Source organism: Anabrus simplex, chromosome 2, assembly GCF_040414725.1.
Source record: "Anabrus simplex isolate iqAnaSimp1 chromosome 2, ASM4041472v1, whole genome shotgun sequence".
Classification (NCBI taxonomy): Eukaryota; Metazoa; Arthropoda; class Insecta; order Orthoptera; family Tettigoniidae; genus Anabrus; species Anabrus simplex.
In genome coordinates, this window is record NC_090266.1 from 815,341,530 (window position 1) to 815,358,228 (window position 16,699).

Below are 16,699 nucleotides of genomic sequence, written 5' to 3' on the forward strand. Positions count from 1 at the left end.
CTGTGTTTCCAACTGATCATAAAGTTGAGACAATGCAGTTCTGGATTTGGGTTGTGTGGCCTTGTGTAAAACTAACCTCAACAGTTCACTTACATAAACCTCCACAAGAAGATCTTCTTGGCTAAAATGTGAGTTTAGGCTTTCAATTGCTTTGCCATAATTTATTCGTGTTGGGGGGAAACTCTCAACCACCTATGTAGCACGTGATCCTTTTACTGTTGCCTGTATTAAATATTGAAATTTATCCTCCACAGCTATTTCGGGATCTTCGTCTATTTTTGAGAACTGGCTCCTTTAAATCCCTTCCAAAAGTGCGGAATTCTAACTTCGGCAACTTAAATTTCTTGGTTTGTTGGTTGCTAGACCTACTATCAACACTACCCACTCTATATTCGGTTTGTTGAACCTGTATTCCTGAAATACGCAATTTAAGGTCCAGATACTTTTTCTGATACTCATCGGACCCTTCTACTTCCTTGTAAATATCAGTCTCGTCATCATCTAATAACGAATCAAGCACTTTCGATTCCAATTCGTTCAAAATCGCTATCTTACTTTCTAACGAGGTGGATAATGATTGAAGTTCCCTAATATTAACATTTTCCTCTTCAGTCAAATCACTAACCTGCTTAGCAATTTTCGTAAACCAAGTCCTTGTCGCTCACCTTTGCTTCAGTAATTTATTGAGACTTACGCGCTCCATATTCCACGAGGGTACGATGATTCTTCCTTCTTCAAGTCGTAAATGTCCTGTCGCAGTCGCCATTAAATGTTGTGAAATACCATTACACGCAGGAACATATTTTAAAGGAAGTCTTACAATTGATCTGCAGTGAATTAAATGTTAAAACACTTCTTTATACAGTTTACATCACATCATAGGTATTTTACAAAAACGTAGCGGCCATTACTGCTTTCAACTGGGGAGGTGTTAGCAAATACAGCAGAGACAATACGCGACACTGAGCGAGATATCGAGAGACAGCTCTTGGAGCTCTCTCTAGCGAGTAGACCTGAAAACTATTGATTCTGTCATAAGAGCACCTGCATTTTTGTGTGAAGTTTTTGGCGTTCTTTATGCGTTTTCAGTGAGTTGACATAATTAAATAGTAGCGTGTGTCATTTCTTGATATCTCCTCTCAACATGAGGGGAAAGGTATGTGCTGTGTTTGGCTGCAGTAACTATGAAGTAGAGAAGAATGCGCGGTCGTTCTTCAGGTTCCCTCGTGACAAGAAAATGTAAGTAATATTGTGTTTGCATTTATATTCTTCCAGTGACAGAGATTTTTATAGTACTTCTTAATCTTCTAACCTGCTCGACCCATATTTTAACTGGCTTAAAATGTAATACGCATATTTTATTGTATAGTGCAGCAGTTAACCTTCAATACCGATGTGTTGTTGTAGGTGTGATCTGTGGGTTTTCAAATGCCACAGAAGTGATTTGGATAAGGTGTACAAGAAAGAAGGGACGTTACGCTTATATAAGAATTACAAGATCTGTTCAGATCATTTACGGGCCAGCGACTTTAAAAATCCTCGACTATACAGCCAAGGGTATGTTACATTTTTACTCTAATTGTACGTAAATATTCCTCAAAGCATCACTATCGACAGCATTTTCATACTTTTCTTTCTTTTATCCCTCTTCTCAGATTAAAGCCAACATTTTATAGATTATCTTTCTGTTAGTAGGCTTCATGTTAAGAGAAAAATTGTCCAGCTATTAAATGTTAATTCGCCAGGCTGAGTGGCTCAGACGGTTAAGGCTCTGACCTTCTGACCCCAACTTGGCAGGTTCGATCCTGGCTCAGTCCGGTGGTATTTGAAGGTGCTCAAATACGTCAGCCTCGTGTCGGTAGATTTATTGGCACGTAAAAGTACTCCTACGGGACTAAATTCCGGCACCTCGGCGTCTCCAAAAACCGTAAAAGAGTAGTTAGTGGGACGTAAAACAAATAACATTATTATTATAATTATAATTAAATGTTAATTCATTGCATCATATGTGTAAGGAATATCTTTCTGTTAGTAGGCTTCATGTTAAGAGGAAAATTGTCCAGCTATTAAATGTTAATTCATTGCATCGTATGTGTAAGGAATGTGCCGATATTTTTATTGACAAGTGTCTTAATGTGTTGCTACAATGTTTTAAAAAAAGAAGAAAGACAAATCCAACCGTAAGTGTTCAGGCAGGAATGCTAAAGCTAAAAAAGTAATGCATAAATGAAAGATCAAGCCATTTCACAGCATTCCATTTCACTTCTTGTTTATATGTCTAATTTCAGTCTTTGAATAATAACCTTTTGAATAATTCTTCATTCATTTATCCAGAATTGCTTTAGCAACTTCGAAGTTAATATCTCAAAAACAGTTTCTTTCTAGACTTAATGTATTTATCCATTTCCGTATATACATTTCCATTGATATTTGAATTTAGCGCGATTTTTCAGGTGAAGTCACTAGGAGCGCCACCGTCGAATTGTCTCCCATTCTAGCAAGGCTAAATCCGTAAGTGTCGCGTATTGTCTCTACTGTATTTGGTGTTAGCCCAACTGGGTGAAAAAATAAAAAGCAAAATTTGTGTGTTATGTGTCCATTATAACCTCACTTACGTGTCCAAAGCAAAATTTTACGTCTAACGACCCTCCTAGTTGTTTAAATAGACGTTTACTAAGCATGCTGCATTAGGTGCCACACCCCCTTTTTCTTTCGCTCCTCAGTTATCTTATATAATTATGAAATGCTTCATGTTTTCGAGTTGAGAATTTCATTTTCGGTGTAATACACGTTGGCTACATTGTAAGTTATCTAGTAGAGATGCGGACATCGCTATTTTTTTGTTCCTTGGTTTAACTGTGACAATTTGTTTGGCGGTATCGTTGTTTCACATTCTTATTTTTTCATATCGTGCGTTTCGTGTTTACTTCAAATGACAAAACCAAAGGATATTTTCAAGAAGAGGAAAGGTGTTGGAGGGAAAATAAAAGTTGTCTTGTGCAATAATAGAGGTCCACTTGAAAATGTGAGGTTAGAGCATACATCTGACCATGATATTAGAAACACAACTCCCAAATCCATTGAAAGTGCTTATAGACGTAAACTATTATCATTTGAGAACTCGTATGACGATGATTTAAACAATGTATATATTGTTGTATCATTGTATTTGTTGAATAATGCAATCAGCTCTTGCTGATCCAAATTTGCTGAAAAAATGTTTGCACGGCAAGACGTAAAACCCCAGCGAGTCTTTCAACAATGTTGTGTGTACTCGAATCCCTAAGAATGTGTTTATTGGCTTGGAAAATCTGTGCACAGGTGTATCTGTTGCTGTATTGACCTTTAATGACGGTAATTTTGGAAGAATATGTGTTTTGAAACATTTAAACGTTGAACCCAGTATAAAACATTGTGAGAGCGCTTAAAGAAATTGATAGTTTTAGAGTTAAAAGAGCTGATAAGGATATCAAAGTCTGTATTAAGGAAGCTAGGAAGCACAAGAGGCAATTTATAAAGATTGAGGATGAGGATGGTGAGGATGACAATCCGGAGTATGCTGCAGTGATGCACAGATATATGTTGAAACTTTAAGTTTCATTTTTCTGAAAACTATTTTTTTTGTATAAATGACCCATTTTTTCAGAAACTTCTCATCATAGAAAAATGAATTTTTGCTCATACATAGTGATACTAATGATAAATCTACTGAGTTACTCCTAACTCCCATCTTGCAGTTGTACGGATCTTACAGATACATTTTTGATGAAAAATGTACTAAAATTGCGTACTAGAGAAAAAATCCCTTAAAATTTCATATTCAGTAATTACTTCTTGAAACAAACTCAGCGTACATACAAGGTATCACCATAACAGCATACCAAATTTGATATTTGTGAGGTTAACGGTTCGAGAGGAAACGGATCACAAAGTATGGCAATTTAACATTGTTAGTATAGGGGCTAACACCTCCTTTTAAGTGTCCAGCAGGTGGAACTGCCAGCAAATGGCCGGCAGTGTCGAAAGCAAAGTCTGACGTAACGACAATCTTGCTCACAATGTGTACACTACCTAACCTAGAATTCTGTATACAATGTAGAATTCCATAGCGAAGCACGGGTACATCAGCTAATGTACGGTGTATATATATAGTGCCCATCACTGTAATTGTTTTTCCATGAATGATTGAAAAAAAGGAAGGGGAGAGAGAATTAGGCGAGCTATGGGATTGGTGGAGCCTGGGATTTCCTTTCTTATTCCTTGTAAAACAGGCCATTCAGCGAATTAACTTGCCGCTCAGTTTTTGTGAGTCAGGGGACATTTTTCTTAGTAGATCAAGGAAAGTTAGGAAAACTTGAGATAACATTTCTGTGGACGCTATGATTGTGGTTTGATATGTAGGCCTACTGTGTTAGTAAAACCTGGCATCGTTAAGTGTCAAAATTGCCATGTGAAATGTCAGTAATGTGTGAAATTGTGTTTCTGATACTTAATTGAAAAATGTTCACTTTAACATCAATGGTTAAAATTTTACTTGCCCAGCAAACTAACATGTATTGTGTGCTAACTGTTGTGCTGAAGATGCATTATGATTTACTATATTCAAGACATTGTTTAAAACTTTATCAAAAATTAACCTAAATATGCTTATAAACATATCTACTGAATGAAACTGCAGTTACAGGTAGGCTTTTATTCCACTATCTTCTAGATTTATCGTGGAATTTTTTCAATGGTTAATGTTAGAGTTGTGAACGTGATTCTTGAGCTTAGTAATTTTTTTTATACACTGCTGGACACTTTTTGTTTCTGTGTGTTTGATAGTAGTTAAAATAAATTTCCTTCTCCTTATTTTGTTTGTATACCTAATTCTTTTCCAGTCCTGAAATCCTATATTTCCTGTTTGAGCACACCTCAGGGACTGGAAGTTGAATGATTCTAATAATGTATTTCTATATATTCCCTATGTCAGTGCATTTAATTCTGTTACCGTATTTTAATATTCATGTGGTAGGCCTACTTGGATATTGATGTGATACCCCTTATCCTGCATATGCTGTGCTCTGCTGTCTTGCTTTTGAAGGAAATTATTATTTGGAATAATATCATCTTTATGTTAATGCGTGAATCATTCGTAAGTTAAAACTGCTTTGCGGTGTGAGGTTATGTTCTCAATAACATACAGGGTGATCAATAAGTTCCATTAGCCCCTATGCATTACATAGATCGTGTTTCCTATGTATTATACTGATGTTAATGGATTGTTGTTTCTTATTGTTGTAGGTGTTGATATACATCCAAATCATGGCGGATGAGTCCACTTACACCATGGAGAAACGGATCGTAATAAGCACGTGGGCTCACGAACGACCACATACAGGAAAGTCAATGAGAAATACAGACCCGGTTTCTTCAACGAATGTTAAATGTTAACTCTGCTGTTAAGGAGACTTAACACATAATTTAACAAAAGGGTCGTCTCATCAATAATTTTTTTCTATTTGCTTTACGTCGCACCGACACAGATACGTCTTATGGCGACGATGGGATAGGAAAGGCCTAGGAATGGGAAGGAATCGGCCGCGGCCTTAATTAAAGTACAGCCCCAGAATTTGCCTGGTGTGAAAATGGGAAACCACGGAAAACCATCTTCAGGGCTGCCGACAGTGGGGTTCGAACCCACTATCTCCCGATTACTGGATCAAGAATTGTTAGCTCTAACAAACTGTTAATACTTATGTTAAATTAACCTGGCAGCAGCTTTGTGTTAAACCTCTTAACAGCTGCTAAAATTTCAAAATGGAGGCATGTAGAAGACGTAAGTTTGAAGCTTTATTGCTGTATGAAGTCTATTTATAAGCCGAAGAAGGCAAGGACGACTCATACTAAAGAATTTTTATAGTTGTCAGAAGATATATTTCTAATTACCAAAGCCATAATGAACACGGTTCGTTCGTAATCTGTTTACACTCCAGGGTTGGTTTTTCATTCGGACTCAGCGAGGGATCCCAACTCTACCGCCTCAAGGGCTGGAGCTTCAGACTCTGGGTCGGGGAATACAACTGGGGACGATGACGAGTACCTCGCCCAGGCTGCCTCGCCTGCTATGCTGAACAGGGGTATTGTGGGGGGATGGGAAGTTTGGAAGAGATAGACAAGGAAGAGGGAAGGAAGCGGCTGTGGCCATAAGTTAGGTACCATCCCGGCATTTGCCTGGAGGAGAAGTGGGGAAATCATGGAAAACCACTTCCAGGATGGTTGAGGAGGGAATCGAACCCTCCTCTACTCATTTGACCTTCCGAGGCTGAGTGGACCCTGTTCCAGCCCTCATACCACTTTTCAAATTTCGTGGCAGAGCCGGGAATCGAACCCGGACCTCTGGGGGTGGCAGCTAATCACACTAACCACTACACCACAGAGGCGGACCAACAAGGTACTAGACGATATTGAAAATAGGTTAGAGTTTCCAACAGTGAGGACAAATATCAAGAGGCAGGATCTGCTTCGGACCAAATGGAGGTGATAGAACACTAAAATGCGAACACATTTTACTCAAACTTGTCAGGTCCGCAACCTAATAATTTGAGAAAAGTTTATGAATCTCCCGATTCTAATGCAACGCGTATATACTTGAACAGTTGCAAACCAGACAAGTGGACTAGTGGCCGAGTGCTTATCGTAGTTGTCTACAAACCGCAACGACGTGAGATCGAGTCCCGTCATAGATGTACTGTTTTATACAAATTAAATCATTATTTCAGGGAATATGAAGGTAAATATGCGAATAAAATGAATAATCAAATTGCAGTGGACCTTTATTTTCTACATCAAATTAATGTATATATACAGGGAAAGAGATCCAGCAGTAACTGTGAGACCGTTTATGCCTATATTAATTTCAGGTTGAAAATAAAGTGGCACGCCTCTGTGGTGTAGTGGTTAGCGTTCGATTCCCGGCTCTGCCACGACATTTTGAAAAGTGGTATGAGGGCTGGAACGGGGTCCACTCAGCCTCGGGTGGTCAACTGAGTAGAGGTGGGTTCGATTCCCACCTCAGCCATCCTGGAAGTGGTTTTCCGTGGTTTTCCACTTCTCCTCCAGGCAAATGCCGGGTTGGTACCTCACTTAAGGCCACGGCCGCTTCCTGCCCTCTTCCTTGCCTGTCCTATCCAATCTTCCCATCCCTCCATAAGGCCCCTGTTCAGCATAGCAGGTGAGGCCGCCTGGCCGAGGTACTGGTCATTCTCTCCCCAGTTGTATCCCCCGACCCAAAGTCTGAAGCTTCAGGACACTGCCCTTGAGGCGGTAGAGGTGGGATCCCTCGCTGAGTCCGAGGGAAAAGCTAACCCTGCAGGGTAAACAGATTAAGAAGAAATAAAGTGTTCTGCAATTTTTATCTTAACGTTCCCTCAAATATTAATTTATTCGTATTCTTCTTCTTCTTCTTCTTCTTCTTCTTCTTTACCCTGTTTACACTCCAGGGTCGGTTTTTCCCTCGGACTCTACCGCCTCAAGGGCAGTGTCCTGGAGCTTCAGAATCTGGGTCGGGGATACAACTGGGGAGGATGACCAGTACCTCGCTCAGGCGGCCTCACGTGCTATGCTGAACAGGGGCCTTGAGGGGGATGGGAAGACTGGAAGGGATAGACAAGGACGAGGGAAGGAAGCGGCCGTGGCCTTAAGTTAGGAGAAGTGCAAAACCACTTCCAGGATGGCTGAGGAGGGAATCGAACCCACCTTTACTCAGTTGACCACCCGACGCTAAGTGGATCCCGTTCCAGCCCTCGTACCACTTTTCAAATTTCGTGGCAGAGCCGGAAATCGAACCCGGGCCTCTAGGGGTGGCAGCTAACCACTAAACCACAAAGGCGGACATATTAATTCATTTTGTGCAACAATTATAGCTGCGACGAGACTCGAATTCACGTCTACGAGGTTCGTAGACAAGTACGGTGACCACTTGGCCACCACTCCGTTTCGCTGTGATATAACTCCCAAGTAGATATGCCTTGCCTTGGAATCGGGGATTCATCAATTTTTCAGAAGTTATTAGGTTGCGGACCTGACATGTTTAAGTAAAATTTGTTCACCTTTTAGTGTTCTACCACCTCCACTTTGTCCGAAGCGGATTCTAGGTAATGAAATTTTTTTTTTTTTTTTTTTTTTTTGCTATTTGCTTTAGGCTACGTCGCACCGACACAGATAGGTCTTATGGCGACGATGGGATAGGATAGGCCTAGGAGTTGGAAGGAAGCGGCCTCGGCAGCCCTGAAGATGGTTTTCCGTGGTTTCCCATTTTCACACCCGGCAAATGCTGGGGCTGTACCTTAATTAAGGCCACGGCCGCTTCCTTCCAACTCCTAGGCCTATCCTATCCCATCGTCGCCATAAGACCTATCTGTGTCGGTGCGACGTAAAAAAAAAAGGTAATGAAAACTAACCTAATTTTGTCGAAAACGAAAGCGTATCGACTTAAACCCTTATACACAAGTTACCGTTGAGTGTCTCCCCACAGGTACATTGAAGCTCGGTGAAATCGGTTGACCGCAGGGTCTGGCCTCTACGTGTTAGACATTATGCTTGAGACACTTTTCATGTAATTGTAGCCGACTATGTTCACGAGTGCAAGAAAAAGTGTGTAGAATCCTGCAAAGAATTCCTGCTGCCACTGCAGCATTAACAAGGCATTACATTATTTTCCTCGCAATAAAAGAATGCCCGAAAACCATTCAAAACATACCAATTATCACATTTTTCCGGCGATAAGAATATAAGAATAGCCTACATCGAATGTTGTGATGTAACAGTCCGTTGTTTTTAATATTTTAAGCACATTCGCACAATTTTAAATTAAATAAAAACTCACCATCATCATAATAACGCTTTTGTTGCCTCTTACTTGACATGTTTACGTCTTATCGGTCTTTGCTAACCATAACCTATAATAATGTCAAGTGGGTGGTATGAATAAACATGAGTATTTAGTATATACTCAACATTTCTGAGTATATACTCCACTTCATAAGAATAAAGTTCATGAGAATGTACTCAGTAGCTGAGTATATACCGTACTCATGTCATGGAGGTGGTGTAGTATATACTCACAATTGTAACAGTCTGAGAGTAGATTCTCATTTGTGGTATGAATAAAAGAGAGTGCATTCTCAGATTGATGAGTATAATCTCAGTCTGGTTTGAGTAGGGCTTCTATGTGTCTCATGTATGAGCATTTACTAATTTATTGCCCTTAAAAGTATTATGTAAATGGCTGAGTTTATTACTAATGCGGGGCCTGTTTCCAGGAGGGACATGGGCATGTGAATTCTAAGAATCTTAAGTCTGCACCATTTCTCAAATTTGAATTTATTTGGACAAGGAAAACAAGAGGTGCTATTTAGAATATAGTTAGGCCTAAATTAAACGCATTTTTAAGACTGTTAGGTCACCCTGCATTTCAATGTGGCATAGAGGACTTCGTACCCAACAAAAAGTGAGTAAACTTATTGTTGAGGTTATGTACCGTATTTTGTGACTAAATCTGCAGTGTGAATTGCATTTCCTCAAAAAAAAAAAAAAAAAAAAAAAATGCTGTTACCAAATCAGAGCGGCAGAAACTATAAGTTAATTATCCAGCAGGAACGGCTGTTCTTGACTGCCTGTACTCATGTTAGGCCGACACATTACGGTGGTGAGTCCGTAAACAGAAAAGGTAAAATAGCTTAAATATATTTTCGTTCGGGATCTTTATGATCACCGAGAATGCCAGGCAGATATTTCATTTGGAACATTCAGTACACAGACCTATACATACGATACACATTTATTTTTTACTCTCACTTTCATATTAGGCCTATTTATCTATCGAGCGAGTTCGCTACGCGGTTTGGGTCAAATATAGTTAAATCCTGGATTCGGGATATAGGGGTTCGATCCCAACTGTCGGCATCTCTGTGGCTTATTTTCTCACTTGGCAAATACTGGGGCTGTACCTTGATTAAGGCCACTTTCCTATCCCAAGTTCGCCGTAAGCCCTGTCGGTGCGACGTAAAGAAAAATAACAATAAATATAATTAATTTATTCTTTCGTTCCTCCTGCACATTACTTGTAATTTGGTTTGAGTTAGGCCTAATCCCAAAGCCTCAAACATTTCCTTCCGAGATTTATTAAAATTATGATGAGTATAGCCTACAAAGAAGGAAGATACCGGTAATGAAAGTATTAACATGCATATGTGGTTAAAGCCACACATTTGTTTCACTCCAATTTTTGTGTTGTTTATCATTTGAGTCATCGTAAACGTTTCTACATTCTGCCACGTATGGCTTGTATTTTGGTTTAAATTATTTCAAAGTTTCGGATATTATGCTAATGAGGAAAAGCTATGAAACTGTTAACGTACCGTAGGCCACATGCTTTAAAATTACATTTTTTATCACACTCCCATTTTCGTATTATTTATCTTTCACCTTATCGCATACGTTTCTACCTTCTACAGTAACGGTACATTGCTTATAATTTGTTTTAAACGGACTCTGGAACGCCGGACCTTAAGAACAGAAGAGAATATTCCCGCAAAAAGTTATTGGCGGAATATTTGCTATTGGTATGAGTAAAATACAGCTTGATGTGCATGCAGACGGTACGGAAATCAAATCTCACTAGTTGAGGTTATGTATGATGACAGTCTTACGCAGCATGAGTACTTACTCAGTTTCAAATGATCCACATGGCGGTGCGCTTGAGTACATACTACATCGAAGGAGAACCTTCTTATTCTTACCAAATGGAGTACATACTACTTGGGCTGAGAATATACTCCTACTAAGTGCTCATACTTATCAGTATATACTTTGAGTAAGAACTCAGATTTTATTCATACCACCCCATGTATCTGTGTGACAAAATACTACTTCAACACACTACAAGGAGCGCTTTATGTGAAGAAACAAAAGACGCTCACTGTCAAACGCGTTCAGAAATCTCACGGAAATGTGTTAATTTGTCTTTAACAATTGTTTCGTAACAAATGTTGGAAATGTGTTCGTGAAACAGGGCACTTTTAAACGAAGTGTTCAATTAATAACAATTGTTAGTTAACATTTAAGTAAAATTTAACATACAGTTGAAGAAACCGGGCCACAGTATTCAGCATGATTTCACTGTAAGGTTTCAGAAACCTTCCCCACCAAAATTACAGCTTTACGGTGGGAGAGAAAGCTGATTGCAACTGGTTCCATAAAAGATAAGCCTCGCTCAGGGCGACCTTCAGCACGACTGGAAACGTGTGTGGAGGCTGCAGCGTCTACGGTATCGAACGTTCATGATCTCTCATCCTGCGATAATGCATTATGGGGGTTCATTATACAGGAGGTTGCTGCCACACGTTACGAGACAGTTGACGAACGTAAGGATGCTGTTAGACGTGCATTTACTACCATCAAGCCGGCAATGTTGAGGAGAATTTCACATCGTACATGGAGGAGAATCATATTCTGTTATGAAAACGATGGTGAACACACAGGCACCCTGGAATAAATAATAACGAATAGTCACACTACCTCAAACGTTGTCCTCTGCCATGATCCTACAACAATAAGACACAAAAATTCATTACCATCTATTTAACACATACGGGGTAATGGAACTTTGTGATTACCGTGTAGTATGCCATACGAATTACAGGTATCAGATCATTATTTACAACATAGTAAGTAAGTTTACTTGAAAGTTAAAAATATATGAATTATAATTTATTGGGAATGGAAATAGCAGAACTGCATTATAATCGTCGGACTATTATAGGTGTGGATGGGTGGGATGGCGGGCTGGCATGCATAAGGAGGGAACGGAGGAGCTGCGTTAAAGCATAACCGGACGTGCGTCAGAAGTTACTTCTCTGCCCTATTTGTTGATAATAATAGTAAGGTATTGCGCACAATGCGCATTTTGGCGCTATCTCTGTGGCTTGGCACCGGAATTTATTATTGAGTTTCATCTCTATTCTATCCTCTTTGGTGCCGGGTGTGATTGACTGCTGGATTCCAGCTCGCTTCTAGGAACTGAGACCGTCGTATTTTGTCTCCAAGCACTGTTTCGTCGCTCTCTCTAAGGGATGTGGATTTCCAAAGAGTTTGGATAAGGGTTGTGGAAAGATACCGGTACTTTATGTAACAGTTTTCGAACTGAGTACTGAACGTTTCGATGTTTGCACATTCTTGTTTATTGAAAGGGCGAATGATATTCAGATATGTTGATTACCCAAAGTAAATGCATACAAATGACTAAGTAAAAACACAGAGTAAAGAAAAATGACTTGAAAACAAGAATGTAATGTAACGAATAGCTGAAAATAAAAAATAATGAGGCAACATTGAAAAAAATTAGGCCTACCTAAAAGGAAAAATGCAAAGAATGGCGAAAAAAAAAACTTAATAAGTAAGCATTTCCGCCATCAGTGGGCCATGATCAGGATGTATGTGTAAGTTAGCAATGTGTATGATGCACCAGTTAAAACCAAGGCCCTGATGATGCTCAATAAAACTTTCTTCCTAGAAAAAATAAAGCCAATCTTTGGTCTTCAAGACTTCCTTGCATTCCGTACAGTACTAAAGGATAGAACAAGAAAGGCAGCCCAAATACCGATGGATATATATGTCACCGCTGTCATAAGGACAGACGTACTCAAACAGTGGCGTAGATACGACTTTCCCTTGGGGTGGGGGATATGACTGATAATAATAATAATGATATGACAATCCACAGCCTGTTTCCAGTCATTTGACCGGGTCAGGAATGGAATGAATGAAGCTCCCATCTAGCGGCGAGGATCTGAATTGTACCGGCTGCCGAGGCCTGTCGCACTCCTCTGGGAGAATTATTAATGAATGACAGATGACATGAAATGATGTTGGAGAGTGATGCTGGAATGAAATATGACAGGGAAAACTGGAGTACCCGGAGAAAAATCTGTCCAGCCTCCGCTTTGTCCAGCACAAATCTCGCATAGAGCGACCGGGATTTGAACGTTGGAACCCAGCGATGAGAGACCGGCGCACTGCCGTCTGAGCTAGGGAGATTCTTACGGGGTGATATGAATAGTAATAATAATAATAATAAAAATAAACACATTTTAAACGGGTGTTTTAGCAAATGGATGTTAATTATTTTATTATGTTTTAGTATCTATTTATAATAAGGAGTACAAGATCCTCATGGTGAAGGGGAGGAATGTATCCCTTTATCCCCACCCTACCTGCGCCACTGTACTGAAAGGCCCTAACTTCAAACTGTGCCACATTTATACAAGGTTCACAGCTCATCTGTTCCACAGTAAGATCTGTTATCATATCCCCAATGTCAGTTAAGTGGAGAAGCTTACCCTAGCTACAATCTCAAGGACTGTACGAACTGGACCTATCAATAAAATTAGTGGTTATAGTGCAAGATAATAAAGCATGTTCATAGTGTGTGTGTGTTTATGTACTGGATGTCCAACCCTTGTCCCGTTTCTCTGCGGGGTCGGGTATGAAGCGAGATGAATCTTCGTTGCGAGTTTTTACGACCGGATGCCCTTCCTGATGCCAACCTCTTCAGAGGAGTTAAGAGATGAAATGAATACCGTGGTATATGATAGTGGGAAGGAAGACGGTGAACGCCGGTGCCGGCGCATAGCTTATTACTGTCGAATAACACCAAGGGGTCTGCTCAAGGTGTAACGACCCCATCCGACGGACGATTCACCATCAAAAGCGTCATACTTCCCCACTCCATGTGAACACTGCGGAGAGGTTTGAAACTTAATCCAGGCTTTTGGCACGCAATCTAGTGATTATAAATTGTATGCCACCACCTCTCCTATCCCGCCGGCCAACATACTGACGGTGAAAATGTGGGCTTAAGCATGTACATCGTGTGCCGTATACATGATTATTCACCCAATACGTTACACGGAGATAAGTTCTAAACCACTAAAGATATTAGCATTCTGTTTTCATATTCGCAAATGGTAACCAGGAGCTTGTAAAATAATGTGCTACGAATTCTCATGGGGTGATTAATAACCGAGATATTGATACTATCTCCATATTTTTGAATAGAACGGCACAAATTCATAGAGCTGGTCTAAAAGTTCAACTGAGTACAAGTTTAAATATGTAAGTATTTACAAAATCGGACAGTTAGTTTTTGAGATATCAATAAGAACAAAATACGCTGTTTTGCATGTCGCATCAGACAGCGTGAAGTCGGGCAAGGGCATATTGACGCGCAAGCAGGTTCTTGGATGTGATTCCAGCCACAGAATGGATACCAGGAATGTATGCATATCGTACACATGTGATGGGTTTGCAAAGTGTGTATGACAGGCGAATTCATGACAGGACAGGGAGGTGTGATGTTTTTAAAAGGAATAAAGTAATTACTTTGACATCAAAGGAACATAACGAAAGCAATAATTGTCGCAGGTTTGAGTGAACAGTACATACTACTGTATGAATTGAGAAATAAGCATAATTCAGGACACCGGAAGTGATCCATCTAGAGAAGAAAATGAATAATGTCTGAATAATCTCCCTTTCCCGTTGTGTGTTCGCCAGTCATACAATAACGCTACACACCCAGGGTATGTTACGGTACATCACATTATGTGTACGATAGTTTACAGTTCATGCCTGGTGTCGGTTCTGTGGCTGGAATCAATGCCAGGAAACAGCTTGCGTGCCAATACGTCCTTGGCCGACCGTACGCTGTCTGATGCGGCACGCAAAAGCCCAAGTGCGTTCTTATTGATATCTCAAAAAGTAACTGTCCGATTTTGAAAATACTTAGATATTTGAACTTTTAGGCTAGCTGTAGGCATTCCTGCCGTTCCATTTAAGAATACGGAGTTAGTATCAATATCTCGGTTATTAATCACCCCCATGAGACTAAGTAGTACATTATTTTATAAGAACCAGGGTATCATTTACGAATACGAAAACAGAATGACGATATCTTTAATGGTTTAGAAGTTATTTCCGTGTAACATCTTAGGTGAATAACCCCGTATTTATCAAATAGCTTTAAATTTTAATTATCTTACTACGTGCACATTGTGCTTCGTTCCAACAAATATTCAAAGTACCTACTCTATACAAAATATCATCCATGAAACAGCAATATGTCGTAACCCTCAATTTAAGCGAAATCGATATTTTGCCATTTTAGACATGTTGGGTTATGTTAACACCTCCAGTAAGAACAACATATCCCTTCAAGAAATATTTATATTTCTGCGCATTTTCATGGAAAACAAAACGTCGTATCCCCGGTGATGTTTTTATCACTTGTCAAAATGGCATAACCCAATCGAGGGTTACGACATATTGCCGTTTCATGGACGATATGCTACTGTTGGAATTAACAAAAAATTGCATTAGCCAAAATCTTTCGCCCTCCAATGCTGCCACCCCTAGGCGCTTGCGTATCACACCTATATTATAAATCCTCCTCTGCGTTCCTTGCGAACACTCTCGTCCTCGGAGTGGCAGGGCGACATCTGCCTCCTTGCGTTCTTGTCCCACGACAAACACTTCATACACTACAAAACTTGTGAGTGAAGGTATACTTATCTAAGAACGTGTCCCTCCGATGGATGCACAAGTACCCACCTTGAGAACACTCTCATCCTCGGAGTGACAGGATGACTGCAGGGTGACATCTGCCACCTTGCCAGCTTGGCTCACGATGAACACTTTCATGGCTTGCGACACTTGCCGCCCGGTCAACACGGCCGTGTTGATCACCTCCCAGTTCTGAAACACAGCACCACACGTAAAAAACTACGCTGGATATAAAAGCACAAAGAGGCTACTTCACAGCATTTGCGTGATCGAGGTTAACAAAGGGGTGGTATAGTCTGCCTCACGCCAACCTTAAAGCACAATAACCAACATCAATCTCCAACCGAATCAATTGGAGGACTTTATGGAAGGAGACATCCACAGAAATGGCCAATTGATATATCTATAACTAGATGTTTCAGTCCATTCTCGAATCGAATGTTACGCATCTAAACTCTTCATTACTGAGACCTTTTACGCAGAGACGATAACAATTATACGGAATTTTGCCGACTTTGCCATTGTCTAAGAAAAGTAAATTAATTACTTCACAGGAGTCTTTTAAAGTGCTTTCTTTTGAACGGATGCACAGTAGGCCTATGAAGCATTGGCATGGAACTAATAACAATGACAAAAGCAATATGTGATAGCTGCTGCAGCTGTGTAAAGACAATAGTGGGTGGAACAAAATTGTTTGGAATTGACAATGGGCTAAATTAAGGGAGTGTGTTGTCACCTTTACTGTTCATAATGGTGATGGATGACATCGTAAAGGCAGCAAGGGAAGATTATACAGAGGAAAGAATTAATGTAATGATGTTTGCTTGTTGCTTTACGTCGCACCAACACAGATAGGTCTTATGAAGACGATGGGAGAAAAAAGACCTAGGAGTTGGAAGGAAGCGGCCGAGACCTTAATTAAGGTACAGCCCCAGCATTTACCTAGTGTGAAAGTGGGATACCACGGAAAACCATCTTCAGGGCTGCCGACAGTGGGATTCGAACCCACTATTTCCCGGATGCAAGCTCACAGCCGTATGCCTCTGACCGCACGGCCATCTCGCCCGGTAATTATGTTTGCCGATGATGATGTGATCTG

General features: G+C 40.2%; 1 protein-coding gene across 1 annotated transcript in view; it reads right to left on the reverse strand.

Moving 5' to 3' along the window:
* dtn (transmembrane protein 132C dtn) overlaps positions 1 to 16,699 on the reverse strand; it is an 877,664-nt gene that overhangs the window by 261,752 nt on the left and 599,213 nt on the right. The window contains exon 5 of the mRNA XM_068226042.1: positions 15,649 to 15,792. Within this exon, the coding sequence (XP_068082143.1) occupies positions 15,649 to 15,792 (144 nt within the window). The remainder of the gene's footprint in view (positions 1 to 15,648; positions 15,793 to 16,699) is intronic.